Source organism: Sminthopsis crassicaudata, chromosome 2, assembly GCF_048593235.1.
Source record: "Sminthopsis crassicaudata isolate SCR6 chromosome 2, ASM4859323v1, whole genome shotgun sequence".
NCBI lineage: Eukaryota > Metazoa > Chordata > Mammalia > Dasyuromorphia > Dasyuridae > Sminthopsis > Sminthopsis crassicaudata.
In genome coordinates, this window is record NC_133618.1 from 207,577,595 (window position 1) to 207,590,881 (window position 13,287).

At 43.2% G+C, this 13,287-nt stretch overlaps 1 protein-coding gene across 2 annotated transcripts in view; it reads right to left on the bottom strand.

Annotated features, from left to right (window-relative positions):
* GALNT14 (polypeptide N-acetylgalactosaminyltransferase 14) overlaps positions 1-13,287 on the bottom strand; it is a 295,893-nt gene that overhangs the window by 66,903 nt on the left and 215,703 nt on the right. For both annotated transcript variants that reach the window (XM_074288126.1, XM_074288127.1), the window contains exons 4-6: positions 7,138-7,205; positions 3,923-3,988; positions 3,645-3,766 (exon numbers count right to left, since the gene is read on the bottom strand). In XM_074288126.1, coding sequence (XP_074144227.1) covers positions 3,645-3,766; positions 3,923-3,988; positions 7,138-7,205 — 256 coding nt within the window. The remainder of the gene's footprint in view (positions 1-3,644; positions 3,767-3,922; positions 3,989-7,137; positions 7,206-13,287) is intronic.

The following is a 13,287-nucleotide window of genomic DNA, read 5'->3' on the forward strand; positions in this document are numbered from 1 at the left end:
TGTCCCAGCCCCCATCCTAATGATCTGCTCAGGTTTCCCCAACCCCCACCCTCAGCACAAACAGCTTCCCTCCTTATCTAAAAACCCACTGAATTCTATTCAGTGCTAACCCTGTCAGAAACCTAGCCAGGAGCCAACCTGGGACTCTACCCACGGGCCCCCAAGATTACCAAAAGCCCCCATTATAAAAGGGGGAACCCTGGAGCCCACTCTTTGCAAGAGCCCCAAACATGGCATCCGTATGCCAACCATGCCAAGGGTTCCTGCCCACCTGGCGCCAGCCTGGCCCTGGCATCTTTCTACCTTCATCCTTACTTCCAGACCCCAAATAAACCTCTTTTATCAATCTAGGTTTTTGGTTTGTAAATTCTTTTACAGGAGACTCTGCACCTCATTTAACTCTGTATCCTTGCGCCAAATCCAAAGGGGTTGCAGGGGAGCTCTATTTGACTCCCTGAACCCCGAACCTGCCACTAGACCTGGATTAACCCTAATTTCATTTAGGTGCCCCTTACCTAACTCTCATCATGGCCCCTGGACCCGGATAGTTGTGGAGGGGACCGTGAGGCAGGTGACCTTGCCCAGCCCTCTCTCACTTACATCTCATTCACTTACAGGTCACATTGCCCCCTTCATGTCACGGTACTCTATGAGAATGAAGGACAAACAACATCCTATCTATTTGGATTGTCAGATTTAGGTGTCCACTATTTCTTCATTCCCAGACCCTGAATGACCATCACAAGGAGATATCCCTCAATCATGATGTTAATGATGCCCGCTCTCCCCATAATGCCGGTTATGCTGTTACCTAGGGACAGCTCCTAGGGACAATCTATTACTACATGTAGACCGTTTTGTCCTAACGGTCCCATCCCTCCTGTCGGGCCCTGTAAGGAACCACTCACCTCTGCGCACGCTGATCTGGCTTGAGGAGAGTAATTCTGGCGCTGGGCCCTGGGCTGTTCTCATTTCTCTATAAAACTGCTCGCTCTCATGATCAGGGCCGGGTTTCCCTCATCCACCAGCACGGCCATGTCTTTCCTGATCTCAGAAGCAGGCCCCTCGGGATCTCCTGCCTTTCCCTAGCACCAAAGCAGGTAGAGAGCCCTCTTGGAAATGCTTGGGGGTCTCTAGACTGGCAGAAAGCTCTGGCCATGTCGTCGGGGGGAGGGAATAGAGGGAGGGGGGGCAATTTGGAAAAATGAATACAAGGGATAATATTATAAAATATATATATAATAATAAAAAAAAAAAAAAAAAAGAAAGCTCTGGCCAAGCAGAATCCCTTCCAAGGCTTCGGCTAGTAAGGAAAATTTCCCATGAAAGAGCAGCTCCCTACCTCTCACTTTGTATTCTAGGAGTCTACATTCATGTCATCTGATTAACACTGATTCTTCCCCAAACTCACGCACTGCGTTTGATAATTAAAATTTAAGATTATGCAACGAGGACAAATTGCTGGCTGGGTTAATCTCAGTCACTGCAGAGGGAGCGTGTCTCTCCACAGAGGGGATGGATAAAATGCCAGCCTCCTGGCGAGGCACCCCGACACCAAAGCCAGGGCTCACCCCAGAGCAGGCTGGGAAATCCCTTCTGGCAGTAAAAGCTGATAAAGGACAGCTTCCCCCCTTACGTGATATGCTGCTACAAACTCCTGGGGGGTCTCTATTTCCTCAGCCTACCTTTCCCTCCCCGACCTTTTCTGGTCCGAGTCCTGAGATTTCATGAGTATAGGGAACCTCTGCCGCTGCACATGGGCAATGCTTCCCCGGCTGTACAGGCTTCGAGGATGGCCCTGGGAATGCGAATCAAAGCCTTAAACCTGGTTCAACCTGAGTCTGAGGTGTCCGCTTCCTCTGGCACCCAAGGCGCTTTCTGGGTCTCTCCCCACCTTGCGCGTGCTGAGCCACTTTCTCTGCTCATAGTTCTCCGGCCCTGCCTCGGTGTGCGAGGGGGCCTCATGGGGGAGCCTCCGGAGCAAGGTTTATGGGCCTCCCCCCAAGAACTATTAAGGTAATCCTGGCAACCAGAATCCTTGATGTTTTATTCTTGTGGAACCTTTCTTTTGGGAAGGGTACGGGCCTTCCTTCTCCATTCAATTGTAAAGGACTGCCCCTTTCCTCTTTTTGTATCCCAGAACTACAGAAGGTGCTTGAGAAATACTTTCTGACTGACTGATCCCTTTGGGACAGCGAGGGCCGAGTAATGGAGAAGCCATGCTCTCAACTCTGGCCACGCGGCGAGGAGAGAACTGCGCCACGGGCCGTGTGGCCTGGGGCTTCCGAGGACCGCTCCTGAACGAGTGCTGGAGACATCCGTTCTGTGGCTCTAAGCATCTGTTATTATCGTTTTGTTGTTTTCTCAAAGGAGAAGGATTAACCATCTTGTTTGGTTCATTTTATCCTTAGAAGCTGGCTGACAATGGGAGGCTCTTCCGTAGTGGAGATGGACAAGAGATAAATAACAATCACAGAATCAGAGGTCCAGAGCTCAAAGAGAAGTCAGGGGCTATTCGACCTAACTCCCTTTTCCAGAGGTGGAAATTGAGGACCAGGTAGTTTAAATGATTTGCCAAAGATAGTAAATATCAGAAGAAAGACGGTCCCAGTCCTCCTCTCTCTATGGCCACAGAGATTTGTGGTTGTTATTGCTGTTGTTTTGTTATCTCAATAGTAGTGGACAGCAGGGTACCACGATGGATAGAACACTGGACTTGAAATCAGGAAGACCCATCTTCCCAAATTCAAAATTAACCCCTAACACTTACTGGATTTGTGTTTTCTCATTTCTAGTATTTTTGCCAAGAAAATCTTAAAATAGGTCATGAAAAGTCAAACACAATTAAAAATGACTCAAAAACACAAATCAATAATAGTAATAGATATTGAAAACACTTGATATTCATTTTGTTTATTTGACCCTCATGACAATCCAGACATTATCATGCAATGACTTTGCCCAGTCCGAGCCCAATATTCTCTGTCCCCAAGACCAGTACTCTCTCCATTGAAGCACAGGGAAGAAGTTTACATTCTCAAGCCTGGCCAGCTCAACTGAGTTCTATCCTTGGTGCAGGTGGGATGCTTACTCCCCAAAGATGGCTGACCTCTTCCACAGGACCGGTCAGTTCATGGGTGTGCCCATTTGTGAGAGCCGGTTGTTAGATTTTTATTGTGAGCATGTCCACCTCTGATATCACAGCCAATAGGCCAAATCTGGCTTGCTGCCTAATGCGCACACCCTTATTTAAAAATATTTTTAAAATTTACACTTAAATATTGTTCATTGAATTTAAACACGTAGAAAATGTTTATTTTTAAAAATATTAAAACCATCCTTAGCTCTTGGGCTATGCAAAAGTAGGCAGGGATCAGCATTTGGCTTATAGGCTAGAGTTTATTGATCTCCAAACCAGACTAAAGAAAGTGATGGATAAAATTTTAATAATGTGATCAAACTTTAAAATGCGTCTGGTGTTCCCTTTTCTTGGAGAATCAGAACCCCTCTGGCTCCTACCTCTTGCTTCCTCCAGAAGTCTGACTATCATTTGTACCAACCAGCCTCCTCAGGCCCCACCTGGTGTGAGAGAAGTGCCCAGCACTCAGGGAAATAGCCGGGAGCAGCTCTTGGGCTCTACTCACCTCTTTGATCCTATGCAGGAGGGGCAGAAGCCAGTCTTTGTTTACCTCACAGTGGCTGTCAAGAAAAGTCAGGATGCTGGCCTGGGCTAGGTCTGCTCCCCGGATCCGAGAACGGATCAGCCCTGTAGAATGAGGACAAATGGCCTTGCGAGTACCCCCTCGGGACTGGTGCACAGCTCCTGTGGGACTCTTTATGGGCTGTGACAGAGCAGCCAACCTCCCTGCTCCCTTTTCCCCGGGGGCCCGGGGTTCCCCTCAGGGAGCGCTGCTGCTCTTACCTTCTCGCTGTTCATTCCGCAAGCATTTCACCTTGGGCAGCTTGCTCAGCAGCTGGCAGTCATCAGCTTGAAAAAGACAAGATGGAATGATGAGTGAGCATCCTGTCCTCCTCGCTGCTGGAGCCACCTGTGTACCGCAGGGGCAGGTGAGGAGCAGGTGAGGCGTCCTGAAAGCCCGCTCCCCTGACCTGTTTCCGGAGGCGCGAGGTGACTGTCTGCTCTTAGCAATCTTTTGGGGTGTCTCTTGTCTGTCCTTCATTCTCAAAGAAGACCAGGACATTTAAGGGGGGGCTGTGAGGGAGGCTGTGCAAGGTCACCTGCCTCACTTTCCCCTCCAGAGCCAGCTGGGCCCAGGGACCAGATATAGATCAGGATGATGGAGAAGGCCCTGGATGAAAGGAGAGACTTTGGCCTTTTAAAGCTAACATCTTCAATGGTCTCATTGGACTGAGGCTTCATCTATTCAATGATTCAAGCTAGGTCGCAATTAAGGCAAAGAATCTCCTCTTTCACTCAGTCCAAAAAAATCTAAATACATAAATGCATTAATTAATGAATCCGGGAGAGGAAGACTCTCAAGGTTTCTGGACAAAGCAGAAATGAAGGCTACTTTTGATCTGAGTCAATCAGTCCCCAAACAAAGACCAAATGGACCTTGGCCTAAGAACTACTAGTGGCCAATTAGAATCAGATTGGTTCTGGTCCTTCAGAAAGAAATCTAGCCAGTAAATCCCAAGATATCTTGGGAATATTCAGAGGTACAAAAGAGAAAAAAAATTCCTAATCACCAGTGCCCGGAGCTGCTGAAGTCCTCCCCTCCGACATTACCCCTTGTACTCTGTATGAAGGGGGATCCCAAGTCTGCTGTGTAGTTCCAGGTGTTAGGTTAAACTACTACACAGGCTGTTCTAGTTTAAAGCTGCATGCAGAATTTTAGAGGACCTCGTCTCTCCCATATGTGACTAGTGATTTACATGGTGTCTCCCACATTACATCTTAAGGACACCAGGGATTGTTTGTGTCTCCTACTCTGACCCAATGGCCCTGGTCTCCCGGCTATTCCACAAACAAGACTGCCCCACTTCTAGGAGTTTTCTCTGGGCATTCTACACAACAGGAATTCTTCCTCTGCTCATCTCTCCCACCGCATTCCCTGGCTTCCTTCAAATCCCAGCTAAAATGTCACCTTTTACTGGAAGCCCTCCCAATCCTGCTTAATTGGAGTGCCTTCTCTCTGCTAATTGTTTTGTACTTCTCCTACATACACTTTCTTTTTATATATTTGTTTGCATGTTATTTTGTAAGCTCCTTGAGGTCAGGGACTGTATTTTGCTTCTTTTTGTATTTCCAGTACTTAGCACAGTGTCTGGTACATAACAAGTTCTTAACTAAATACCTGCTGACTAACTAACTGGTCAAGAGAAATTTATCTGTGTGGCTAGGCAGGTCTCCCGGGGGTGGGAGGGGGAAACTTTGGGTGTCGAGGGATAAGAGAATACTAAACTGGGTAACTAGGAGGTAGAGGAACTCTTTCATTCCAGCCAAGCGGTGGTTGAGATGTAGTCACTGAGTAAGGGCAAGGAAGCCACATTTACACAACTGAAGTGAGCTCTAGGTTAAATCTTTAAAAGGATTAGGTAATCTTTTCTTATCAAGCAACTTGTGCTAATTAAGTACCCACTATACACTGGGTAATTAGCTAGGCACTGGATTCTGAAGTTAGAAAGACAGTAATCCCTGCCCTCAAGGATCTTGCAGTCCATTAGAGACAATACAAGCATGCAGCAAATACAGAAAATTCACAAAATACACACAATGCCATTTTGAGAAAGCACTAAATGCTAGAAGGTTTAAGAAAGGCTTTCTGGCCAAGGTGGTACTTGAGCTGGGCCATTAAAAAAAAGAAGTGGAGGCGAGGAGAAGGGCACTTGGCAGACCAGGGGAAGTCAGTACTGAATTCTGAGAATTTGGCTGGAATGTTGAGGAAGGGAGTCATATTATACACACATATATACTTGACTATATATATACATATATATATTTGTATATATATATATATATACACACACATATATATATATATATCTATATTATGTTTATGCATGTACTTGTCCATTCATTTATTTATTCATTTGTGTATTTATTCACTCTTTTATTGTATGATTCTTTTATTATTTATAGTTCTACAGGGCAGCATTCCATAGTATATAAGAGTAAGGAAGATTCATCTTTATGAGTTAAAACCCATCCTCAGGTACTTACTAGCTACATGACCCTGGACAAATATCCCCATTTGCCTCAGTTTCCTCATCTCTAAAAATGAGCTGGGGAAGGAAATGGTAAGCCACTGCAGTATCTCTGCTAAAAAGAACCCACACGGGGCCACAAAGAGTCAGACATGACAGAAATGACTAAACAGTAACACACAGAGATATATGTAAATATAAAAACATGTGACCATACACACTCATATATTTGCACGTTGTGGCTGTGTTGTGAAAAATTTTGAATGTCAAACACAGGAGTCTCTATTTACTGCTAGGGGTAATAGGCAACCGCTGGAGCTTGTTGAGTAAGGTCAGACTAGTGCTTTAAGAAAATTACTATGTCTATTGTGTGGAGGATTGATTGGAAAAGAGAGGAACTTAGATTGGAAAAGGAAAGACTTAAACCAGGGAGACCAATTAAGAGGCTACTGCAAATGGTCCAGGCAGAAGCAGAAATTCAGGTTAGAGACAGAGGGAAGCATACCTTGGCAAATGCATAATCAAACAAGCACACAGATTCACACAGTAATAAGCCCAGTTATGAAGTAATAGCTCACATTTATAAAATGCTTTCGGATTTGCAAAGTATCTTTTCATACATTATCTTGTATGACCTCATAACATCCCCAGGAGGTAAGTATTATTAAGATTCCAATTTTGCAAATGAGGAAACAGAAGCTCATAGTGGCTTGTCCAGGGTCATACAGATTTTATATATCTGAAACAAGATTAAAACCCATATTTTCCTGATACCAAATTTAGTGTCTACTATGAACATAGGGTCAATAAAGGAGCTTTAAAAGAGTCATAAGATCAATTTTCTTTTTTCATTCAGATGGACATTTTTCTAGTTGCTTAGATCCTGGTCTCCTGGGAACAAATGCAATACTGAGTACCACTCCTATGCTTTAGACCTAAATAGGAGAGAAAGGAAGTGTCAATACTTACGATCATCACTGAAGTCATCCACTAAGATGATCTCATGGACCAGATGCACTGGAGTTCGGTTTGACACGCTGTGAAATAGAGAGAGGAAAAACTATTACATCTTCTGATGGCAAAAAGGGGAGGACAAACAGAAGCACACATTATTAGAGAAAGGAGGTGATGAGGTTGAGATTGGATGTGTCCCAGAGTGGGTAATAGGCATTATCTACTAGAGGAAAGAAAATGGTAGCTTAATTTTTCAAGAAATAGTTGACAGAAGGGGACTCATACCTTTGGCCCTTGTTTTGTATTCAAGATTAATCTATCTAAACCTTTAAGATTATATTTTATTTATTTATTTACTTAACAATGTTTTTTTTTTTTATCCAATTATATATAGTTTTCAACATTCATCTTTGTAAGATTCTGAGCTCCAAATTTTTCTCCTTCCCTCTCTTTCCACCTCCCTCCCCAAGACAGCAAGCAATGTGACATAGGCTATACAAGAGCTTCTTAAACTATGGGCTGCAACCCCAGCTGGGGTCCTTTAACTGAATGTGGAGATCACAAAAAATTTCACAATAGTAAAAAGTAACTGAATGCAATAACCAGAAATTATCCAAACGTGTAATAAATAGATGGGCAGCATTTGCCCCATGTTGCATGGTGTGACTTCACTACTGCCTTGGTTCTGAACACACAACATGTGCATTTGCACTACAGAAGCACAAATGCTGCCAGAAACACCTTGCTTCATATTTGAGATGGGGTCATGTAAAAATTTTTTGGGTGAAAAGGGGTCATGCATGGGAAAAAGCTTAATAAGTCCTGCTACGCATGTACAATCATGTTGAACATATTTCCACATTAGTCATGTTGTGAAAGAAGACTCAGAACAAAAGGGAAAAAACCATGAGAAAGATAAAAAAGTGAAAATGGTATGCTTCGATCTGATTCAGACTGCAGTTTTTCTCTCTGAATATGGTTAGCATTTTCCCTTGGAAATGTCTTGGATCATTGCATTTCTGAGAAGAGCTAAGTCTCTCTGAATTGCTCATGCACACAATGTTGCTGTTGTTGTGTACAATGATCTCCTGGTTCTGCTCTTTTCACTTAACACCGGTTCACATGAGTCTTTCCAGGTTTTTCTGAAATCTACCTGCTCATCATTTCTCATAGAACACTAGTATTACATTATATTTATATAGCACAACTTGTTCAGCCATTCCCCAATTAATGGGCATCTCCTCAAGTTCTATTTCTTTGCCATCGGGTTATATTGTAATGTATATTTTAAGGAGTTGAAATCACACCAAAATGCTGCCAAAAATTAAGAAAGGCAGGAACCAACTCTTTCCATATGAGTTAGGGTAAACTGAGATTATGTCAGTCATGCCAAGGAGGAAAAAGGGGTCAGAGACATTAAGTGTGCAAAATTACCATTTTGGATCGAGGAGTGCCAAAAGGCATGACTTTGGGATGACTGGGACTGTTTGGGATGTCACTGTCCATTGGCAAAGTCAGGAAGAGGAGGGGATCCTTAACAAATGCTCTGATTTAAATAGTATGAAGAAAAAATCAGCGAGACTGGTAATAGAGGCAAAACAGAAGAAGGAATATAAGATCTATCTGAGAAAAACTGTAGTAATGCCAATGACAATAATGGAAGAGGACTTAACAAGCATTTATTAATTGCCTACTTTATGTTGGTCATTTTGCCCGGTATTATGGATACAAAGACAAAAAAGGGAAAAAGAAAGAAATAATTCCTGCCCTTGAGGAACTTGCACATATTTTAAAGTTTGGGAAGATAGGATAGGGAAGAGATTCAGAAAGACATTTTAAGCATATTTTGTTCTGGGTGATTATAAGATGTTCAAAATGGAGAGATACCACAAGTAGCAAGAAGTATAAACCTAGAAAGAAGGTTGAATGCAACAATGCTGTAATTTTGTTGGGAGCTACCTTTGCATAAGATAGAATCCTAGAATCCATCAAAGCTAGAAGAGTTCTTAGAAATAATCTACTTCAATTCCAAATTTTACAGATGGGGAAACGGAGGTTAAGTAATTTACTCTAGAGCACACACAATTTGTTATGTGGTGGTAAACATGGGATTAGAATCTTCACCATTCTAGATGGCTGATAAAACCATATGCATTTGAGAATATTTCAGAAAGAAATCAGCAGGAAAAGCTGTGAAAATGGATAGGGGCTGCCAAGTAAGTGGGTGAAGAAGGAACAAGGGACACAGTGGTGAATCATAGGCAGCAGGCAGAAAAGGGAGGAAGAGCCAAGAAAGATGCTAAAGTAGACAGATATTATATTAGCAGGAAGGGAAGTAAAAAAGAACATTGTTTGGGGTTCAAGAAGAGACAGACACTCTGAACAGACAATCTACTGCATGTCCAGGTGGATGAACATGCAGAAACATCCATCATGTCACTTTCAGCAGATGCTGGACGCTATGAGAGCACAGCAAAGGCACAGTAGCTGAGAGGTAAAGCCAGAAGTCATGGGTTCAAGTCTTGCTTCCAGCATCTGTTAGCTGAGTGATACCTGATCTCTCAAGTCTAAGTTTTCTTATTTGCAAAATTAGCACGATATGGAAACCTGAAGTACCTATCGCACAGGGTGGCTACAAAGCTCAAAGTCCTCTAGAAAGGATGCTTCAGGTTATCAGTAGTCTCTTGGAGCAAACCATCCACACTACAACAAGGTGGATGACCCTGACCATGGTGCTGACTCCAGGACGTGCCCCAAAATGGACAGGAGGAGGAGGAGGATGGGAAAGAGTGGGGCCCAGATCCTCGCTTCCCAGAGTGTCCTTTTTTAGAGCTCTTCTTTGTACTGTGTTCAGCAACCCACAATGAGAACTTTATTCTTGGACTCCCCTTTATTTGTGAAATATTAATTCTCACCATGGCAACTAGTACAAAGTGGAGAATGAACCCCATCAAAAAGACCCAAGCCCCATCGTCCAATTCACTGAAGAAGAGGTGAGAGGTTGCCATCATGTGAAATTGGAGGATGGATGGGGGAGGAAGCCTTACCATCATCACTACTGGGGTTGGGGGGAACCCAACCACCCCCAACAGCCAACCCTCTAATTATGGAGGGTAAAGAAAGGGAAAACGGGAGGGGAAAATTGCTTAAAGAATAACCTATAATGAGGTTTGATTACAGCTGCAGTTTCGGCATTTTACTCCCTCAAATCCCCGCCGGCTCTTTGAAATTCAAGAGTTCTCTTATGTGAACATCAAAAGGTAAATCGTGTGCGAGCTCAGAGCTCAACCATACTGAGAGATGATTAGCAAATAAAAAATGTCCAAGGTTTAAAAAAAAGAGTCGTCAGCACTAAGTGCTAATTATACCATTTCCAGCTAACACCTGGCTTGTTTTTGCTCTTTTAATCAGGACAATTTGAGCAACAGCAGGGTCTCATGCTAAGTGGCTGAGGGCTCAGAAGACCTTGGATGGGGAACTGGGCTTCTTGGATATCCCAAGGGTCAAAGCTAGAAATGGGATCAAGGTCTCACAACTAGACCATCTGTCCATGATTCACCACTAACTGATATTTGGCCTCTCATCATAGTGGTCACCTTCTTGGACTTGCCCAGCCTTGGTAGGAGAAAGGCACGGAAATGGAATTCAAATCAAAGTACATTTTCCTACTTGTGTGATGACAGGAAGCTCATTCCACCTCCCTAGGCCTTAATTTCCTGATGTCCAAAATGAGGGGGTTGGACAAGATGGCTTTGGAGATCCATTCTAGGTCCAGAAATAGGGTCCTCCTTGAGCTTCTATCTCCCTTCCTTTGCTTATGGTGATTCTCCTGACTGGACTTCCCAGACAAACACCCACATCTACCATTCTTTCCACTAAATCTTTCACTTCTTTAAGGTCTAGCTGCGACTTACCCAAACCCCAGCTTCTTTTCCCCATGCCCTGAATTTCTTTGACACATACACATATTAACATGGCCAGGGAATTATGTTCAATCTAGGACTTTTGACTTAGTTGGACACAATTCCCTTGATCCTTATTTTCATCCTTGGCAAAAAGAAGGGTCTGTAATCATATGTATATGCCATATATTATCACACTAGCAAAATGTCTGCCTCTTAGAGTTCTCATTTGGCTGCACGCTGAGGAGCTGCGCTGCACAGAGAGTCGAGAAGAGCTGGATTCTAATCCTGCCTCACTCACACAGAGGAGCAGCGAGGCGGGACAGTGGATGGAGTGCTAGACATGGAGTCAGGAAGAATCATCTCTCTGAGTTCAAAGCGGGCTTCAGATACTAGCTGACCCCGGCCAAGCCACTTAAGCCTGTTTGCCTCAGTTTTCTCATCTGTAAAATGAGCTGGAGAAGGAAACGGCAAACCGCTCCGGCTTTTTGCCCACAAATCTCCAAAAAGGAATCATGAAGAGTCGGGCACAAGTGAAATGACTGGGAAACAACAAATACTTGGTAACTTTATTTTATTAGTCTCACTTTTTTCATGTGTAAAATGAAATATTAGTAACCCCTACCTCCCAAGGAGATTCTTATTTTTATTATTAATTTTTGCTGTTTTTACAGGTAGATAGCAAGCTCCCCAGAAGCAAGCTCTGTGCCCTCTACTTCCTTTGGAGCTCTACCAAACTCCTCGTACCAGAAGGCATTCAATCAATACTCTCTTAATGAAATAAACACTGATCTGGGCTCGGTAGCCCTTTGGTCAAAGGTCTGGCTGAATGGTAAGGGGAAGGAAAGGAGATTAAGGAATTCAGACCAAGGCTTTAGAAGTCTTGCAAGGGCAGAGAACCAATTTCCATTACAGTCCTGGGAAACATGGCTGCCTGCCCAGGCTGGCAGGAGGCTTGGGTGCTCAAAGTGCAATCAGCACTTCAGTAAAAGCCTGGAGAAAGCAGAGATTTGGGGGTCAGCGGGCCTGGTTTCCAGTCCAAGTTCTGCTGATAAGCCAAGCTGCCTCCTTCTCTCTGGGTCTCAGACTTCTCAGGTGTAAAGTGCAGCAGGCTAGGTGAGAGGGCCTCTAGTGTACCTTCTCTGACACTCCATAATCTCTTTCAAATTGCCTGAAAGTGCACGTGGAGGGCCCAGAATAGGCTGGGAGCTGACCTAGGTCTTAGAAACCCCCAAATAGTATAGAGAATGTGGAACGTTTTCATTTCTGGAATTCCCAGAATGGCTCCAATGGCAAGACCTTGAGGACAGCTAGAGAGAGGTTCCCCTCAACCATGAGCCATCTCCACCTATGGAAGCTGTTACCTGTACCTTTTGCCCTTCCTTGCATAATCACTCATTCAAGGAGCTTTGATTAAGTGCCCCCTATTTGCCAGGCACTAAGAATATATATCAATTAATTAATAAATACTTATTAAGCACCTACTATGAGTCAGACCCTCTACTAAACACTGAATATAGAAAAAAAGGCAAAAGTCCTTGCCCTTGAGGAGCTCACAAGCTCACAGTTTAATGGAGGTACAGTTTTTGCAGGTAAATAAATTCAGGATATGTATGATTATATCTATTGAGGAAATTGAGTGAGTGGCTCTCCCTGTATCACATAGCTAGCATGTAATCAGAGGAAGTACTTGCACATTCTCCTAATTCCAAGTGTTGTAGTCTATTTATTCACTAAACCTGCTCAGTTTTTGATTCCTTTATTTAACTTATGCTTCTTTCAAGCCTCAGCTCAAGTTTTACCTTTTTCAAGAAGTCTTTCTTGACTTTCCCAGTTGTTAGTTCTATTCCCCTCATCATATATATATATGATATATATACACACACACATATATAAACACATGTATATAAATATGTACATATGCTCATATGCATATAAGGGCATATGTGCATATGCCTACATATATGCAATACATATATAATCTCAACATCCATATACACATATGTACACGGATGCATATGTGTGCATATGCATAGCTGGGATGCTCTCTGATATCAATAAAATAGTTAGCATTTTATATACACTCTTATTTACAAAGCATTTTCCTAATTGAACCTTCAAATGCAAATTTTTTTGTCTTTAAAGAACAAGAAAATGCACATTTGTGCTTAATAATCACATTCCCCATATCACAAGTAATTAAAGGAAAACTGACAAGCGTGGTTTTTGATAGCAGGAAGTTCTCCCCTCCCACTTGACTGAT